At 43.4% G+C, this 17,015-nt stretch overlaps 1 protein-coding gene across 3 annotated transcripts in view; it reads left to right on the top strand.

Annotated features, from left to right (window-relative positions):
- The window catches only part of sema6bb (sema domain, transmembrane domain (TM), and cytoplasmic domain, (semaphorin) 6Bb), a 155,352-nt gene extending 140,010 nt beyond the window's left edge, over positions 1-15,342 (top strand). For all 3 annotated transcript variants that reach the window (XM_034223523.1, XM_034223525.1, XM_034223524.1), the window contains exon 17: positions 9,372-15,342. In XM_034223523.1, the coding sequence (XP_034079414.1) occupies positions 9,372-10,285 (914 nt within the window). In that variant the 3' untranslated portion in view covers positions 10,286-15,342. The remainder of the gene's footprint in view (positions 1-9,371) is intronic.
- The last annotated feature ends 1,673 nt before the right edge of the window (positions 15,343-17,015 follow it).

Raw genomic sequence — 17,015 nt, 5'->3', positions numbered from 1 at the left:
CAAGGCGCCACAAAACTGTGAGCAGAGAGTCTTCTGCCAAGGCTCTAATCAAGGGAAATGTGGAGCGAGCGGGTCTTTTCATTAATTTCCCTTAATAACAGGCAGTACGGAGGGAGAAATGAGAGCAGAAGACATGAGGGGGAATTTTAGAAATCACTCAGATTAACATGACGAGAGCTGTCAAACCCGCCATGTAACGGACACGTCACTTTGTTGCACCAAAATTGAATTTGATCGTGCAGGGACGACCTTGATTTGGAAAATGTGAGAGTGAAAAGTTTCTTCACTTCTCTTTTGAATTTTGAAGCCACTACTCCCATCAGGCCGCCACCCCTGGTGATCAAAGGAGTGGTGGGTGAGAGCAAGATATAGAGAGAGGATTAACAGCTAACAAGAAGATTGGAGGACGGGGTGTGAAGGAACAGATCACTGCAGGGTAGAGACAAAGGAAATCGAATACCAGAGAAAAAACTATTAAAATACAAGCCTTTGAATTGGACTTGACTTGAATTGGACTACGTTTTGTCATTTTGTAAATGTATGTTTCAGTAGTAGTAGTAGTAGTAGTAGTAGTAGTAGTAGTAGTAGTAGTAGTAGTAGTAGTAGTAGTAGTAGTAGCAGCAGTGGTGGTAGTAGCGGTAGCTGTGGTGGTAGTAGTAGTAGTAGTAGCAGTAGCAGCAGCAGTGGTGGTAGTAGCGGTAGCTGTGGTGGTAGTAGTAGTAGCAGTAGTAGTAGTAGCAGTAGCAGCAGTGGTGGTAGTAGTAGTATTATGTTTATTTTACATTATGTATTATACATTTTGTAATTTTTTTAAATGTTTGTTCAAGTAGTAGTAGTAGTAGCTGTGGTAGTAGTAGTAGTAATAGTATTAATAATAGTATTCTATAGATACTTTAAGGATATACATGTTTCTACTGTTAACTGCTATTGTGCATTCTATTTCTATATTGCTGTTTATAGATGTTATACCCATATATGTTGTCCTTACTGTATATGCTTTAGCTTTTGTATATCTGGTATATAGGTTTCCTATACTATTCTATAAGTAACACCGCACTTTACTGCTTCTTTTGCGCTTCTGGTTATACGCTAACTGTATTTTGTACTGTATCTGTACTGTGGGCGGTGGTGGCGAAGTCGATAGGGACTTGGCTTGGTAACTGGAAGGTCACCAGTTCAAGTCCCGGCAAGACTACCGAGGTATCCCTGAGCAAGGCACCGTTCCCCACACTGCTCCCCGGGCGCCGTTCAAAATGGCAGCACACTGCTCCTAACACTAGGATGGGTCAAATGCAGAGAAACAATTTCCCCACGAGGGATTAATAAAAGTCCATCTTATCTTATCTTATCTAATCTAATATGCATATTTGTATGCTAATTCTATTTTTATTTTATTGCATATTTAACTTGTGTAATGCCTATTAATATTCACCTGTGAGAAAAAAGAAAAAAAAAAGTGTGATGAATAAACAATATCTAATCGAATCAACACAGTAAACTGATGTATATCTTTTACATTAATTAGCCACTAGAATTGCTTGCAACAACAGAACTCTTCCATCTTTTCGGTACAGCTCTTCTCTCCTCCATACTCTCCTCTTCGTATTATTTCTCTCTCCTCTCCTCTTTAATCCTCTCTTGTGCCCTCATCTCCTCTCCACTTCCTTCAGCCTCTCCTCATCTTCTCAACTCTTTTGTGTCATGTCCCTTTCCTCACTGCACCTCCCTATTCCTCCTCCTGTATAAAATCCTCCTCTCCCCTCCCCTCCTCTCATTGTTACGCTGTAATTGGAGCTGGAAGCCTGAAGACAAGCAGCTCAGTGTGCGTCGCGCTGACAGGCAGGCCTGTTGCCTTCTATTAAGCTTTAATAAGCGAGCAGGATTGGAAGAGGAGAGAAAGAGTTGAAGGGAAGGGAGAGTGTGCAGGCGGCTGCTCCTAATGTCACCTCCTGGTAGGATGCAGAGAAACCTGCCTGCTGTCTCGCCAAAACACACACAACCAACCAAATAGTTTCATTTTAATCAGCTATTTCAGCCACTAGCCAAATGTTTTCTCCTCCATGTGGTGCAACGGAGAAAGACAGACCTGTGGGGGAATAAAATAAATGCATACAATTATTAACATATCTGAAATGTGTCGAAGAGTTAGGAAGCATATTGAGTTTCAGAAGAACAGCCTGTGTCTGTTTTACAGCTACACACACAAAAAGCTGATCTAACACACACACCTGAAAAAGTCATACACACACACACTTGTCAAGACTTCTCCTCCTGCATGAGGATGACAGCAGTATTATTGCACCGTGCAGAATTTAATCTGAAGTGCCATATAAACCCTGGACCACAGTTGAGGTAAATGTAAGAGAAATCTCTACAACCTCTGCAGCTGAGTACAGCTAGAAGAACAAATCCAGATGTGTCTGTGAGTGTGTGTCTGAGTTTGAGTGTGTGTGTGAGAGGAGATATGCGGTCTGTTTTGTTTCTGCCATGAATTTTCTGTGGTTGCAACGCTTCGTTTTTGTTTACAAAGTCATCAAGAGTGTGGTTTTTTTCAAAATAAAATCCAGCTATGAATCAATGTATTACCTGATATTACAAATCCATCTGTGTGTGTGTGTGTGGTGTGTGTGTGTGGTGTGTGTGTTGTGTGTGTGTGTGTGTGTGTGTGTGTGTGTGTGTGTGTGTGTGTGTGTGTGTGTGTGTGTGTGTGTGTGTGTGTGTGTGTGTGTGTGTGTGTGTGTGTGTGTGTGTGTGTGTGTGTGTGTGTGGTGTGTGTGTGTGTGTGTGTGTGTGTGTGTGTGTGTGTGTGTGTGTGTGTGTGTGTGTGTGTTGGTAACCTCCAAATGCCTTTCTTTGTGTCGCATCTGCTGCCTCCACAAACACCCTTTATACTGAGGAGAGCAGAGATAATGTAATTGAAACTGGCAGTCTTTCCAAATTGAATATTGGCCTGAAACATGGAAATAAATACAGCAGGAATTGGGGGCTTTGTTTAAGTTGCTCCAACAAAGACGGCAACAATGTTTTTCGAGGGGAAGAGAACTTTAAATGCCAAATTCTATATAAACATATCGAAGAACATGGGCGCCTAAATGAATACGCAGAGATTAATGTAACCACGAATTGACAGCATGGAGGAACAAAGTGAAGAAACATATGCTGTGGGATCCAAAAATATACAGCACACTGTAAGCTGCCATCCAAGTTCAGAGCAATTTTGAGATGTGGAGCAATCAAGTTTTTACATACCGTTGGGCAAAACTAACCTCTTTAATAAACCCTAATACTCAGTTAAATAAACACTTTCAAATGCCTAACTCAAGCCAAACGCAAGGACATACTTCTGGAGAAAATCATAAGAATAATTCCAGTATGGGGCGGCACAAGTTGGAAAATAGCGTAATTATTAATGATATTGCAGGGTTTGAATATTTTTACATAATTAAACTCATCATTCAACAAGATATTTAATTGTATATTATTTAAAAGGGGCCCTATTCTGCTCATTTCCGGGTTATTAATTGTATTTTGTGCCTCTACTGTGACATGTCTCCATGTTTTAATGTTCAAAAATCTCTTTATTTTTCTCATACTGCCTGTGCTGCAGCACCTCTTGTCACCCTCTGTCTGATTGGTTAGCTGGCCGGCTCTGTTGTGATAGGCCAACTGCTTTTAGAGATGTCCCGCCCCTTAGCCTATCACGTACAATTAGGGATGCACGATATTGGTTTTTTGATACCGATACCGATAACTTCCTGCTTCTCAAGACCGATAACCGATAATAAAAAAATGTTACGCCACTAATTATTTTAACGCGATTAACGCATGTGTATTTTTTTTCCTTGGCCGCCCCGTAGTTTCAGAGCGCATCGAGTTTAAAATACCATCTACAAGCTGATGCTGACAGCCCCGCTCCTGCCGCCCGCTTGTGGCAGACCACACTTCCACGCTCACCGGCAGGCACCGACTGGCCATCTGGAGGACCGGGAGGGTGTGTGTATGTGTGGCCCGAGCGAGCGAGAGAGACCTTACGTGCATTGTTGTTGTTAGCATCTGGTGCTAGCTAGCTGCGCTAACGGATATAAGGAGCTGTTTAAATGAAAACAGAGGAGTGACATTTCGCCACAACTGCGCCGAGCACTTGACTTTATGCAGGAAGCCAGACAGTGGGACATTGTACGAGAAGTCAGCACACTCAGCACGGATAGTGCGCAACATGATTGCAGCGTCCAGGCAGCTCCGGTTCGAGCATATGCCTTGAGTTGCACATAGCTCCAACGCCCATACCACCGACTACATGTTTGTTTACTGTCCTGGCTTCACGTCACAGCCAGGCATGAGTTAGGGAGCGCTGGATTTGTGAAAAACTCCCCTCTTCCTTCCCCTCTTCCTAAACCACTAATACCACAGTACTGGCAAAACGGGAGGAGCCGAGTGAAAAACAAGCGCCCCTCATCCCAATCCACCCACACCGCAGTATTTTTTTCTTTTTTTTTACCCAAAAAATATATTGTATATTATCGGGGCTATTAATACTGGTATCGGGTTTATCGGGATGACGTCATAATTCCTAATATCGGACCGATAATTATCGTGCATCCCTACGTACAATGTGTTGGAGTGCTAGCCAATAGATACAAAAGTGTTCAGAAGTAAAAAAAAAATGATTCCAATGAAGGCGTTTCAGGCAGGGGGGGGGATAGGGGAGTGTGTCACGCGTAATTCAAAAATATATTTACAGATATTTTGCCTGTACCAGATAGTGTGCCTCCTACGATTTCAATATTGCGATGATTACATTTTATTAATTGGGCATTCCTTATGTAGTTTCAAATTATATTAGATCATCATGTACTATTCCAATTAACATTCAGAAGCGGTGATGAGCTAATGAAGGTAGAGGAGCAAAGAAATCAAAAGTAGTCAAAAGGAAATGAGAGAAGAACAGGTTGTGCCATCAAGCAAACTAAAGAATTAAAAGCCAATACGCTTCAAAGAGCAAACACAGTCCAGCTGATGAAACGTGATCTGCGGTTCTTCAGGAGGATTTGTCTGAGGCGAACCGTACTGAACTGTGTGCACGTCACATAATTATCAGGCTGTAACTAAGGCTGCTGTCCACGTGTATCACGGAGCTCATTGGATTGGTGTTAAAGGACTAATTAGTGCTGAAAGGACATTGATTGACTTGATCAATGCCAGCTTTCAGTCAATGAACTGCAAACTTGTTGAGAGGATGGACAGCCATCGATAGTATTTAGGACCTATTGTATACGCTGTCAGAGGAGATTTTAAGTGACAATGGATGGATTAATGGTTTAGTTTTAACTGGTCATTTGTTCCTCGGAGACTTCACAGTACATTTTTACTTTAAAGCCAACAGTCTGGCAATGAACCAACTGTCTGGAAATAACAGAATAAAAACACAGACAAGGCTCCTCTCCCTTAAATCAGGTCATTATTTAGTCTACATTACTTTCCTTTTGGGTCCAGTTTTAGCTCCTACTTGTATTTTTACAGACAAGCTATAATACCTATAATAATATAACAAAAGGAAGCATCAGATAAAAAAAAAACTTAATTAGAGAAGATGCTGTATTAATGGCAAGTTATCATTTGCTAAAACCATGCCAGAAAAAAGATAATTAAAAAGGTTATTAAGCACGTTCATCACGTAATTAATGTGTTCAATACTTTGGTTAATGACCTCCAAAACAAATGACATCCCCGCCAGGATCAGCTACTTGTGTATGGTGATTATTAACAAATGTTAGCATGCTAAAAGGCTTAATATTACTTTACCTGCTACCTGTTAAAACTGCTATTGTGAGCTTGTTAGCAGTAATTGCAGCATCATAATAGACATTTACTCTCATTAGTTTTTTTATTCAGTTCTGTCCCCGCACTTTCATCTTTCTGCACAGTTGGAGCTCATTGTACTTATGAGTCATGGGCACCAAGAGAAATGTGTTTTTTTTAATGGAGAACTAATTCTTACCGAAACACAGTCAAAGGTGGGGTAGGTCATTTTGGAGAAACCAGCTCGAGTGCGCTAGAATTTGAAAATACACAGCCGGAAGAAATCTGCTACTTCCTTACAGAGCCCCTCCTCCAACACACACGAACGCGCACATGACCAATGAGGGCACGAGATAAGTCTGTGCACAGATGGAAGGCTGACAGGCAGGTAGGCCATCCAGTTATTTTAGCCGGGCCGGCTAAAATGATTGGTCGTGCTTTTTACAGTACTACGGCTTCCACTGATGAAATGTTTTTATGGATTTGTTGTCAAAGCACTTAAAATATTCATTGCTATCGGGATGTTAAGAGCATTCCATGGAATATGACAAAAAGTGTATCTCGAGCCGGTTTCTCAAACTTACCTACCCCACCTTTAAGTACCTCCTCTCAGAAGTAAAAGGCTAACACTGTTTTGTATTTTTAAAGATCTGATACTGTAAAACTTTTTGAATGGTCAACCAGCACAAAGCAGCTTTTGACATCTTTAATAAGATGTTTCTAAACTTCGAGAAAAATGCTTAAAGGGGACACATGTTCAGGTTTGTGTGTGTATTTATTTTGCCTCTTTGGTTACATGTTTACAAGGTCTTTATTTTTCTGTGTGTGTGACAGAAACTCCCTCTGGAGGGAACTTTGGGATTTTAGACTTTGCAGACCATTTACAGGCACAGAAACCAATATAACACACTACAGGAAAGGCCAACCCCAAGGAGATTAGAGCTTTTAAACTAGATATTGGTAAGTGTTCAAATATTTAACAGTGCTTTTTGGTGAACTGCTCCTTAAACATCCTCAAAGCGACTCCTGTAGAGCGCACCAGTCTCTCTCAGGGTTTTAGCTGCCATTCCCCGGCTTAATGTCAATGTGTAGAGTTACACTTTATTACACCAAGCCACAGGCCGCATTAATTAACCACCAGGCTGTCTCATGCTAGGCTATTTGCACCACAACCAGCTCCATTTGTTCCCATTAAAAATGAATTTGTTAGACAATAAAAGTATGTTTGTTTAAAAAGAAAGCTGTAAGCATATTCTTTCTGCCTTTCTGTGCTGTGTGAGTAAGTGGCTCCCGATGTCTATTAATGACATCCATTTATTTTCCGGGAGAAAAGGATTTATTTTGCTGTCCTGGTGGAGACAGTCCTCCCTCTGCCTCTGTTAGTGCTGTAATTTAACAACTATTACTATGTTTGTGTAAGACCCCGAATGTTCGAGTTTGCTTTAGGCAACTCTCTCTCTTTCTCTCTCTAACACCCTCCTCTCTCCTTCATCTGTTTTTCTGCAATCTGCTTCCCTTGGCTCAATTTCATTGTATTCGTTGGTGTTGGTCCCAGGAGCTCATGCTGCAAAGAACTACTTTTCTTCTGGCATTTTCCTAATTGATCCATGGCAGCTTGTGCTATGGTCTAGCTGTATTCATATGTTTAATAATTCATAAACACTTCTCTCGAGGGAGTTCATCTTATTTTCTTATAAGAAATACTGAAAGTCATGGTTTTGTCTGCAGATATTTTACCCTTTATCAACATGATGCTTTATGTCATCTTCGCAAAGGGCTTCGGCATAAACGTTAGATGCAATAAGGGAAAAATATATATAAATTAGGGCTGTCAGTCGATTAAAATATTTAATCGCGATTAATCGCATCATTGTCCATAGTTAATCGCGATTAATCGCACATTTTTTATCTGTTCTAAATGTACCTTAGAGGAATATTTTTCAAGTTTTTAATACTCTTATCAACATATGAGTGGACAAATATGCTTTATGCTAATGTTTATTATCATTTGAACAATGACAAATATTCTCATGAATATTAAACACAACAACCTCTGAACATTACAAATATTCGCCTCAATTCAACCTGGAACCTCTCATACAATACAGTGTGTGTGTGTGTGTGTGTGTGTGTGTGTGTGTGTGTGTGTGTGTGTGTGTGTGTGTGTGTGTGTGTGTGTGTGTGTGTGTGTGGTGTGTGTGTGTGTGTGTGTGTGTGTGTGTGTGTGTGTGTGTGTGTGTGTGTGTGTGTGTGTGTGTGTGTGTGTGTGTGTGTGTGTGTGTGTGTGTGTGTGTGTGTGTGTGTGTGTGTGTGTGTGTGTGTGTGTGTGTGTGTGATGGATCGTTGGAGCTATGTGCAACTCAAGGCATATGCTCGAACCGGAGCTGCCTGGACGCTGCAATCATGTTGCGCACTATCCGTGCTGAGTGTGCTGACTTCTCGTACAATGTCCCACTGTCTGGCTTCCTGCATAAAGTCAAGTGCTCGGCGCAGTTGTGGCGAAATGTCGCTCCTCTGTTTTCATTTAAACAGCTCCATATCCGTTAGCGCAGCTAGCTAGCACCAGATGCTAACAACAACAATGCACGTAAGGTCTCTCGCTCGCTCGGGCCACACATACACACACCCTCCCGGTCCTACAGATGGCCAGTCGGTGCCTGCCGGTGAGCGTGGAAGTGTGGTCTGCCACAAGCGGGCGGCAGAAGCGGGGCTGTCAGCATCAGCTTGTAGATGGTATTTTAAACTCGATGCGCTCTGAAACTACGGGGCGGCCGAGGACAAAAAATACACATGCGTTAATCGCGTTAAAATAATTAGTGGCGTTAATTTTTTTTTGCGTTAACGCCTTATTAACGCGTTAACTTGACAGCCCTAATATAAATATATATATAAATTCACTATAGAAGCTCAAATGTTTCAGGTCTTGTTATGAGAATCTAAACTGAGACAAATCCAGCTTCTGGTGTCAGCTTAGTTCAGCTCTATGAAACCTGATGTACTTATATGATTCTGTTTTCTTCAAGTTTGTATCTTGTTGGTCGAATACACTTATTGTAAGTCGCTTTAGATAAAAGCGTCAGATTAATGTAATGTAATGATGTATCTAGGAGTGTTTTATACAGGCTTGAAGGATTATAACTGTTACTGTAATCACATGAAGTACTGTTTTTAATCAAAATACTTGTAATTCACAAGCAGTACAACACAACCATAAATGGGAAGTGATATTCATTGGATGTAATGCAAAAACTTGAAATGATTACTCACCATTAATGCCAGACTTGGCATCTCTTCCCATAAAGCTAATGTTGTGAAACATGTAAGGGTTGAGAGCCGTACTCAGTCAGGAAGACAGTTATTAAAGCTATTAAAATCACCATCCACTTTACGTAATGAAGGCAATTAACCAGAGCTACCTTGGCTTGAGAGCATATGACCATTCCCACCCACAGAGGGGAGAGAGAAAATAGGTCATTATGCCTCGCCGTTGTTAACTCCCACATGTTTAATACAGGAAACACTGATGCTATTGCAGCAGTTAACCGATGTTGTGATTGTATCTCTGTTCGCAGGAATGCTGCTGCAGGAGAGTTTTATGGACGAGCCTGACGGCCTGGTGTCTGTGAACCTACTGGTGGTGTCTGCTGTGTCAGCCTTCACCACTGGAGCCATCCTCTCCGGGCTCACCGTCTGCTGGATCATGAGTCACCGCCACCGCCACTCTCGGGGCTCCGGAGCCAACGGCGCCCGACGCAAAGGTGACAAAGAGCAGAGCATGCTGGGGCAGGGCCGCAGCGGGTCGGTGATGAGCGTGACGAGAACCAGCGGCGGCGAGAGGCGGCGCTCGCAGGCCGACAACCCCTTCATCATGCCCAACGGCTGGTCCAAAGGAGAGATGGACCCCGGCCTGCTGCCCACCCCCGAGCAGACGCCGCTGCAGCAGAAGAGAACCATGCGCCTCCCGGACACCGACTGGGACCAGAGCCAGACCTTCCTCACCGCCGTGGGGACTCCCTGCCACAACAACTCTGTCATCTACCTGAGCTCCAAGTTCCTGCACGGAGGCGGCGGAGGGATGGTCCGGATAGAGGACCAGGGGGAGGTCATGCTTCCCCCGCACACAGAGCGCCAACGCTACCTGATCTTAGCCACCCAGAGAGGGGAGCCCGGTGGCAGTCGTCCCAGCGGGAACGCCCTGAGGAACTCGGCGGGAGACTACATCTACCCCGCCACGCCGCAGGACTCCCCCGACCGACGGAGGGTGGTGTCCGCTCCCACTCCCCACATGGACTATGGGGAGCCTCGCTGGAGTCACGAGGCGCTCAACTACAACAGCAACAACGGAGCGCCCTACCACCCCCAGCGCCCGGGCATCATCAGGCCAGATATGCACGGGCCCCGGGGGATGGGGGAACTGGCGGAACTGGCGGACTTCAGCCATCTTCTAGTGAAGAACATGGGAGAGCACACCACCAGCGGCCAGTGAGGCGAAGTACGTGAGCGCTGGCACCGAGCTCTCTCTGAAAACCCATTCCCTCCAACAGCAGACTGGAATAAATCAACCCCTCAGACTCTATGTCCCGGTCCAACCTTACCCTGTCTGTCCTCTCTCACTGTCATTCAATGTTCTGACGTCATTCAGCTGACTGAAGAGAGAGACAAAGAGAGAGTTGAAAAAGAGGAGCAAACTCTCCTCACGTCTCCGATCCTCTGCTCTTAATCCGAGGCGCACCCCTCTGCTCTGTAAGTGGTACGACCCGCAGAGCTTGACTTTGACACCATAGGACAAATAGTAAAGGAAAGAGAGGGGTGCAAAGGAAAGGGGAGCTTCTCAAAGAGTGTGGAGATTTGAAAAAAAAAAAGACATTTTCCCTTTCAGCGCCAAATGTGGAAATCTCCCTCCACCATTTCTGTTCATCATTTGATGCCATGGATCTTCTTTGAGTGTGACATTTTGTTTCTGCTTTCGTTTTTCTGTGCCAGTGGCATCCAGCAGACAACAATGTGCTTTACTTTGGATTTCAGAGGAGACTTAAACTGTTGTAGCCGTGCCAGAGGGAAGTGACTCTCAATGAATCATGCAGTATGTGATTGTGTGTTTGTGTGGAAGCGAGTGGCCACGACAACCCCAACCAGTGTCCCGTCTTTACTGTGAAGTATAACTATATAATGAAGAACGGTGGAGGTTGATATTATTTTCCCTTTTTTATAAATCACAGAGAAACTAATACATTTGATTGTGTGTCTCTATGTGTCGAGACCAGTGGTTAGTGAAGGGTTGAGACTCCCATTGTAATTTGTGTGTACCTCAGAGGCAGCGCTGGACAGAGCCATTAAAGTGAAAGAAAGCAATAATAAGCAAGTAAGGATGAAGATAAAGCCAATATAATTGATATTTTGTAATATAACTCAGTAAAGCAAAAGTTAGGAGATGTCAGGAGGCGCTGGGAAAAAGAACAATACCTCCCCGTCCATTCATCCCTCCCTCGCTGCCTCTCAGTATGCCAGGGTCTCTCTGACCGGCCCTGAGGCCCCCATGGGCTCCGCAGGCCATTTGAAGGAGGGAATGTGAGCTGTGGCTGTCTGACTGTGAGGCCCGGCCGCTTGGGAGCTCCATTCAGCCTCTTCTGCCCGACACTGAGCCTCTTTGTGCCCCAGAAGCAGGAGGAGACTGCGGCAACAAATAGCCGTTAAGAGTCAGGGACTCTAGCCTTGCAGAATATCAATGAGAGGGACAGCAGCTCCATCCGTCATGTGAGATGTACCAACCAGGAGTGGGCATCTGTAGGGCTTCACCCACTGGTGGTTCACTAACAAGGGAGGAGTGGAGTTCAGCGGAGACTTGGGGCACCGCTAACTGTCACAATGGTCATCCCTTGTGGCTCCATCTCTCTCAGTGTGTTTCGTGACAAAAGCGGGATAAAGAAAACAGACGGGCATGGGTATACTTGGGTGTGGAGTTACTCTTTCACTCCGTTGTCTGATCTTTTCATGTTTCCTGTTTTGTCTGTTCTCATCCATTCTTGATTCAAATGTAGATCCAGAGATAGCTCTAGTTCATCTGGGTCATGGTGTTGTGAGAGGTGGTGTTTTTTTCTTTGTCTGCCGGCTGGTGTGTGTGAGTCTCTTTGGGTTTGTGTCTATGAATGCGTTACTCATATTGAGTGCAGATAACAGCTTTTATCAGTTTTACTCTCATTTCACCTTTCTTCTTTGTTCTTACAGTTTTTTTCTCTTATTGAGCCATTAATGTTAGGCAGAAACCCTTTGCTTGACATTTACAAATCCGCGCTAACATTGTTGAGGCCTCCGTGGGAGTACTGTATGCTATAGGATATATGTAAACCATTATACTTTATATAAAAAACTATGGCTCAAAAGGATAAGCCGGGATGTGCTTGGATAAATACCCAGCACACACACAAGAAAATATCACAGCCTACAAGAACTAGGGCAGAGCATCGTTTGATTTTCTTTTGATGCCTTTCAGCTTTTGTGACTGTATACATGTTTTCCACATAACCCTATTTAACATTTAAAGATTCCTAATGGAGCTTTATATCATCTTAAAGCTTATGATCTTGTATTTTAGGAGCATAACGCTCAGCAATAATGTAAAAAAAATCTACTATACACTTCCTGCCTAGCACCAAATTGAAGACAGACACTCTTGCTAGTGAACACAGTGAAGTATTTATCAGATAAAGAGCCTTAGATTTCCCGTAAGAGTTGGTAGAGACCAAAAACCAAGCTATTCGCCTTTTAAAGCCTGATAATATGTCAGTGTTGTCTTCACAGCTTGTTTCTGCTGCCCCCAAGTGGTCAACAAATAAGTTATTTGAGGTTTAATGTATCAGGTGTAATACAAAGGCTATGTATTGGTTGAAACATTTCAGAAATGCCATTTCAATAGCAGACAACATTGTTATGTTTACCTTACTTTAAGAAACCTGTTTTTCAAAGAAATCCTATTTCCCATTTTACTACAAATCCCGAGTAAGCAGTCTCACTAAAACTTTATCTAAGAAGTAAATTGTCTGCATTCGTCCACAATTCCAATTTAAATCAAGGCCTGTTCCTTCATGAAAAAAAGTAAACAAGATTGTAAATCAGACCAAGTATTCAATACCAGCTGACAGTTCTTTCGACACTCATTGCCACAGTCTCATTTCTGTTAGTACCTGAACAGCATTGAGGTTCAGCAGCCAGCCCTGAAGATTAAGCAGCCAGAGCTGGAGGTGCTGCATGAGACAAGCCAGTGAAAGAGATTTATGAAAGCAAGGACAGAGGAGGAGGTCAGGCGGGCGAACATGATGTTACTGCATTACTGTCTCCACACATTAGTACAGTGTATTCTTTACGCATTCCACCCTGAAACAGGTCATTAGTATTGAGGATACGTCGCCCTCATCCACCAGCCCGACCCCTCATCTCTGCCTCTCTTTATCTCTCTCCGTCTCCATCTCCGCTGTGACCTGAGTGCTGCGTGTGTGTGATGTGTGTGTGAATGAGGTCTCTCAGTCTCGGCCGGCTCGCCCAGTCAGCCGTGTCCTCGCTCTGCATCTCCTCCGGTGTTTCACTAAACATGCTTGATTAGGCAAAGTACATTCCCGGCCCTCTAATGGCCTGATGAGCCCTTGAGAAGATTATTACAGACACATCAGCCCTGGGAGGGAGGTGCACGTTCAACCAGCTCTTTACCCCTTTTTATACTATACACCCGCCACACACACACACATGCTCATACACACAAGTACTGTTGGTGCTTTAACCTAATTAAAAAAGCAATCGAATTAAGATCAGAAACAGAGCTTAAGCTTGAAATAGGCTGACTCACTCTAGGAAAGCTCATGATGGTATCTTCCTAATTTGATTACATGTGTTCAACATTACAGGGCAGCTAAAGAATGCAGGTGTAGCCTCACTAAAGTCAGTCTGTTTATCGAAGCCGTCATCCTCCCTATTTCTCTCATACTTCATGTCATTCCCTTTCCTCCTTTTTGAACAGCTGCACTTTCTCTTCTTCTTTAAAGCCCCTTTTTGTATTGTTAACAGACTCACACTATCTCTCTGTACACACATATCTCGTCCTAATCTGAGCCCGGGCTGCGCTCTCATCCTGTTTGTCACCATTAAAGGTTAGCTTGTTGATTTAATGAGTCGGTGACGGAAACAGAAATCGCAGTAATTCCCAAATCCCGTTTTATTTGTTACCTTTTTTTTTTAATACATTTTCAAAGCCTCTCATGTGGCAAATTGCTTTCACTTGCTTCGAAATTATTGTGCTTGGAGGGGGGGGTTTTGTTCAATGCAGCACATATTGCCTGTAGTCCTTCACACACACACATGCATTGTCCTTCCTTATCTCTGCCCTGCACATATCACACACACATAAAATTCCCACCCAGCCCTCACGGCCCAGTCTGTCTGTGTGTGTTGTTATTTATCAGGTTGTGTCTGTATGCTTGTTAAAGAGACCATGCCTTTGTGTGTTGGGGTTGTTAGTGCCGTGTGGTCCAGTGATGCGATGCCCCCCCCCCCCCCAAGCCAATAACTGCCATCTTGTCCTACAGCGCTCCGCTGTGCTGTAAATGCTCTACGTCCAAGAAACTAAGTCTAACTTGTGTGAAATCCATCATCGCTGTTGGGAGAAGTGACATGAAATGGCCCCCTTCGAGCCAACATATAAGAGGGGGGGGAAAGCACAAAAACAAGGCGAAAACAAAATCAACGTTTGCATTTTTGTAAAGTTTTAGATGTATTTAGTCAGCACTGATCATTTTTGTCATGTTTGTTTTTTATATAGTTTGTTTCTGTGGTAGATATTTGGTTTGAGATGATATGGAATATTATTGTATATGATTTCAACTTCTCTGGTGTGCCGGATTTGATGATGAAAATGAAGACGAACCTGAAGACTATCATGATTATTATTATTAATTATATTGACAGTGACAATGAACTGTGAGCAGCACTGAGGTGTTGTGTGTCCTGTTTGGATGCTGAATCTGAAGGGAAACTGAGAGGAAGAGGAGGAGTGAATGAACTCAAACAGACTGAGCTTCAAAAAGAGATTCTGCTTCTTTCTTGCCGAGTGGATTCTCCTGCTACTGTGAACGACGTCGGCCCAAAGTCGCCCTGGGGCCCTCAGGGCAGGCGGCCATCAGAAGACAACACATGTCCCTACTTTGTGTACATAACCTTGATGCTTACATGTAATTTAAGTGCAGTAGCTGCATGACGACACAGCCTCTGTGTGTGTACAGAAGTAGCGACGTGTGAATTTGTACAGTACATGCAAGTGTGTGTGTGTGTGCTTGTGTCCGCGAAGAAATCTGTCTGTCGTCACGCAAAAAGCAACACGTGCATGCACCCTCCGACAACTGCCCAGTACACACACATATACACACTCCATGCACACACACGCAAATACACTCCAGCAGTTGTTCACCATCCACATTGTCCCGAGCTCTGCCTGTCACTCCGCATGGAGACTTTGCTCTATGTCAACTTTCTTATTCTAATAAACCACTCCGACATTGACCCCTGAGGCGTCATCATTTACTGCAGTGTGTTTGACTTCCTCTGTTTATTTATATAATTGATGTATGACCTTATTATAAAAAGCACGCTGGTTCACACAATTTGAAATGAGTGTTTTTCATTAAAGACTTCCTTTTATATCATGGAGTTGCAGAGTACTGGAAAGTAGAAATAATTATCTGGGGAAATACCCTTGATTTAAAGAGCCTGTGACAGCATCCCAACAACTGTTGTGCAATGAAATATTGGGCTACTAGTAATCTCGAACCGTCAGTTTAAAAAAGAAAAAGCGATACCGTTCCGTTAAATATCAATAATTTCGAACATCGCGGGGAAATTCCTTCGACTCATTTTGAAGTTTTGGGGGAAGCCGGAAGTGACGTCAATGCGGAAACGCTTCACTGTGCGACGAAAGAGCCAAACACGGACAAAGTGTGTTGTCATGCGTAGAAATGGTGAATTACTGAGTTTAGGCACGTTAATAACGTTTTAATGAAGTTGACTACAGTATATTCATATTTGTCAGTGCTTTCATGTCAATTCGGTGAACATAAACATAAATTCTCGTGGTGAAGATGATGATTACATTAGGATTAAAAATCGGTAGTGAGAGATGCTGAATTTCCTCCCGTAGGATGTGATATAAAAACAAATCGATTATTTTTGTAGTTGTAAACTCAAGTGGATGAAACTACATCAATTAGTGCTTTCATGTCAATTCGGCGAACATATGATAGATTAAATGATCGTGAGAATGATGATTACAAATCGTTTGTTTGTGCCGGTCTGCATTTCCTGATGAGAAAACAAACCGATGCTTTTTGTAGTTGTAGTACACCAACACAAACGTGTGTTTTTTTTTCACCACAATGTTGGGAAATTAATGGATAAAATGCACGGATTATTATTATTATTCCCACTCCGATCGGGACACTAGGTCCACCGTTTCCCCGCAGCGAGGCTCCCCCCGTTGACAGTTTACGTGGGCTGGGTGCAGTCGCGGACTGGCCATCGGGACCAATCCCGATGGGCCGGTACCGAAGTGGGCCGGTCGGATAAATCACTAGCACATCCCCCATAGGCGGCGCGTGAGGCTCAGGTTTGGGAAGGCTAAATAACTTTTTTTACCTGACGCTGCCCGCCTCCAGCGTCTATAGAAAAGAGATCAACTCAGTGTGTGGAGTTTAAATCTCTCAAGTCCTATTACAGGATAAAGGAAATACAGTTTAAACTGCCGTAGGCCTATGCAGAGAAGACGCCGACGTGTCGCACTTATCATTCATATTACATCATCAATCAGATCATCGATCATATAATATCATAATATATCATATATTTCCTTATCTGCCGTATCTGGCCGTGCAACACTTACAGTGTCACATACTGTATGCAGAAGTATTATTTTTAGCAACACATTATGTTGACGAAACACAGTCAAATGTAATTAAAGTCAGATCCACTCGTGTCTTAGACGTGAACGCGCTCTCAGCTGGTGAGAGAAACCCTGGCTTGATTGACCGAGTTGATAACCAGCGTCGTAGGACCGCTTAGCGAGATCTCGTTTGTTAGTTTGTTGTTGTTAGTTTGTTTGTTACTCAAACATATCCAGGGTCTGTTGAACTGGCTTCGTAGTACAGGGCACAGGTGGCTGGCAGCGCTAATGTCAAAGACAC

This window comes from Gymnodraco acuticeps, unplaced genomic scaffold (genome assembly GCF_902827175.1).
Source record: "Gymnodraco acuticeps unplaced genomic scaffold, fGymAcu1.1, whole genome shotgun sequence".
In the NCBI taxonomy this organism is placed as follows: Eukaryota; Metazoa; Chordata; class Actinopteri; order Perciformes; family Bathydraconidae; genus Gymnodraco; species Gymnodraco acuticeps.
Note: the sequence above shows the minus strand (reverse complement) of the source record. Positions and strands in the feature narration are given on the sequence as shown.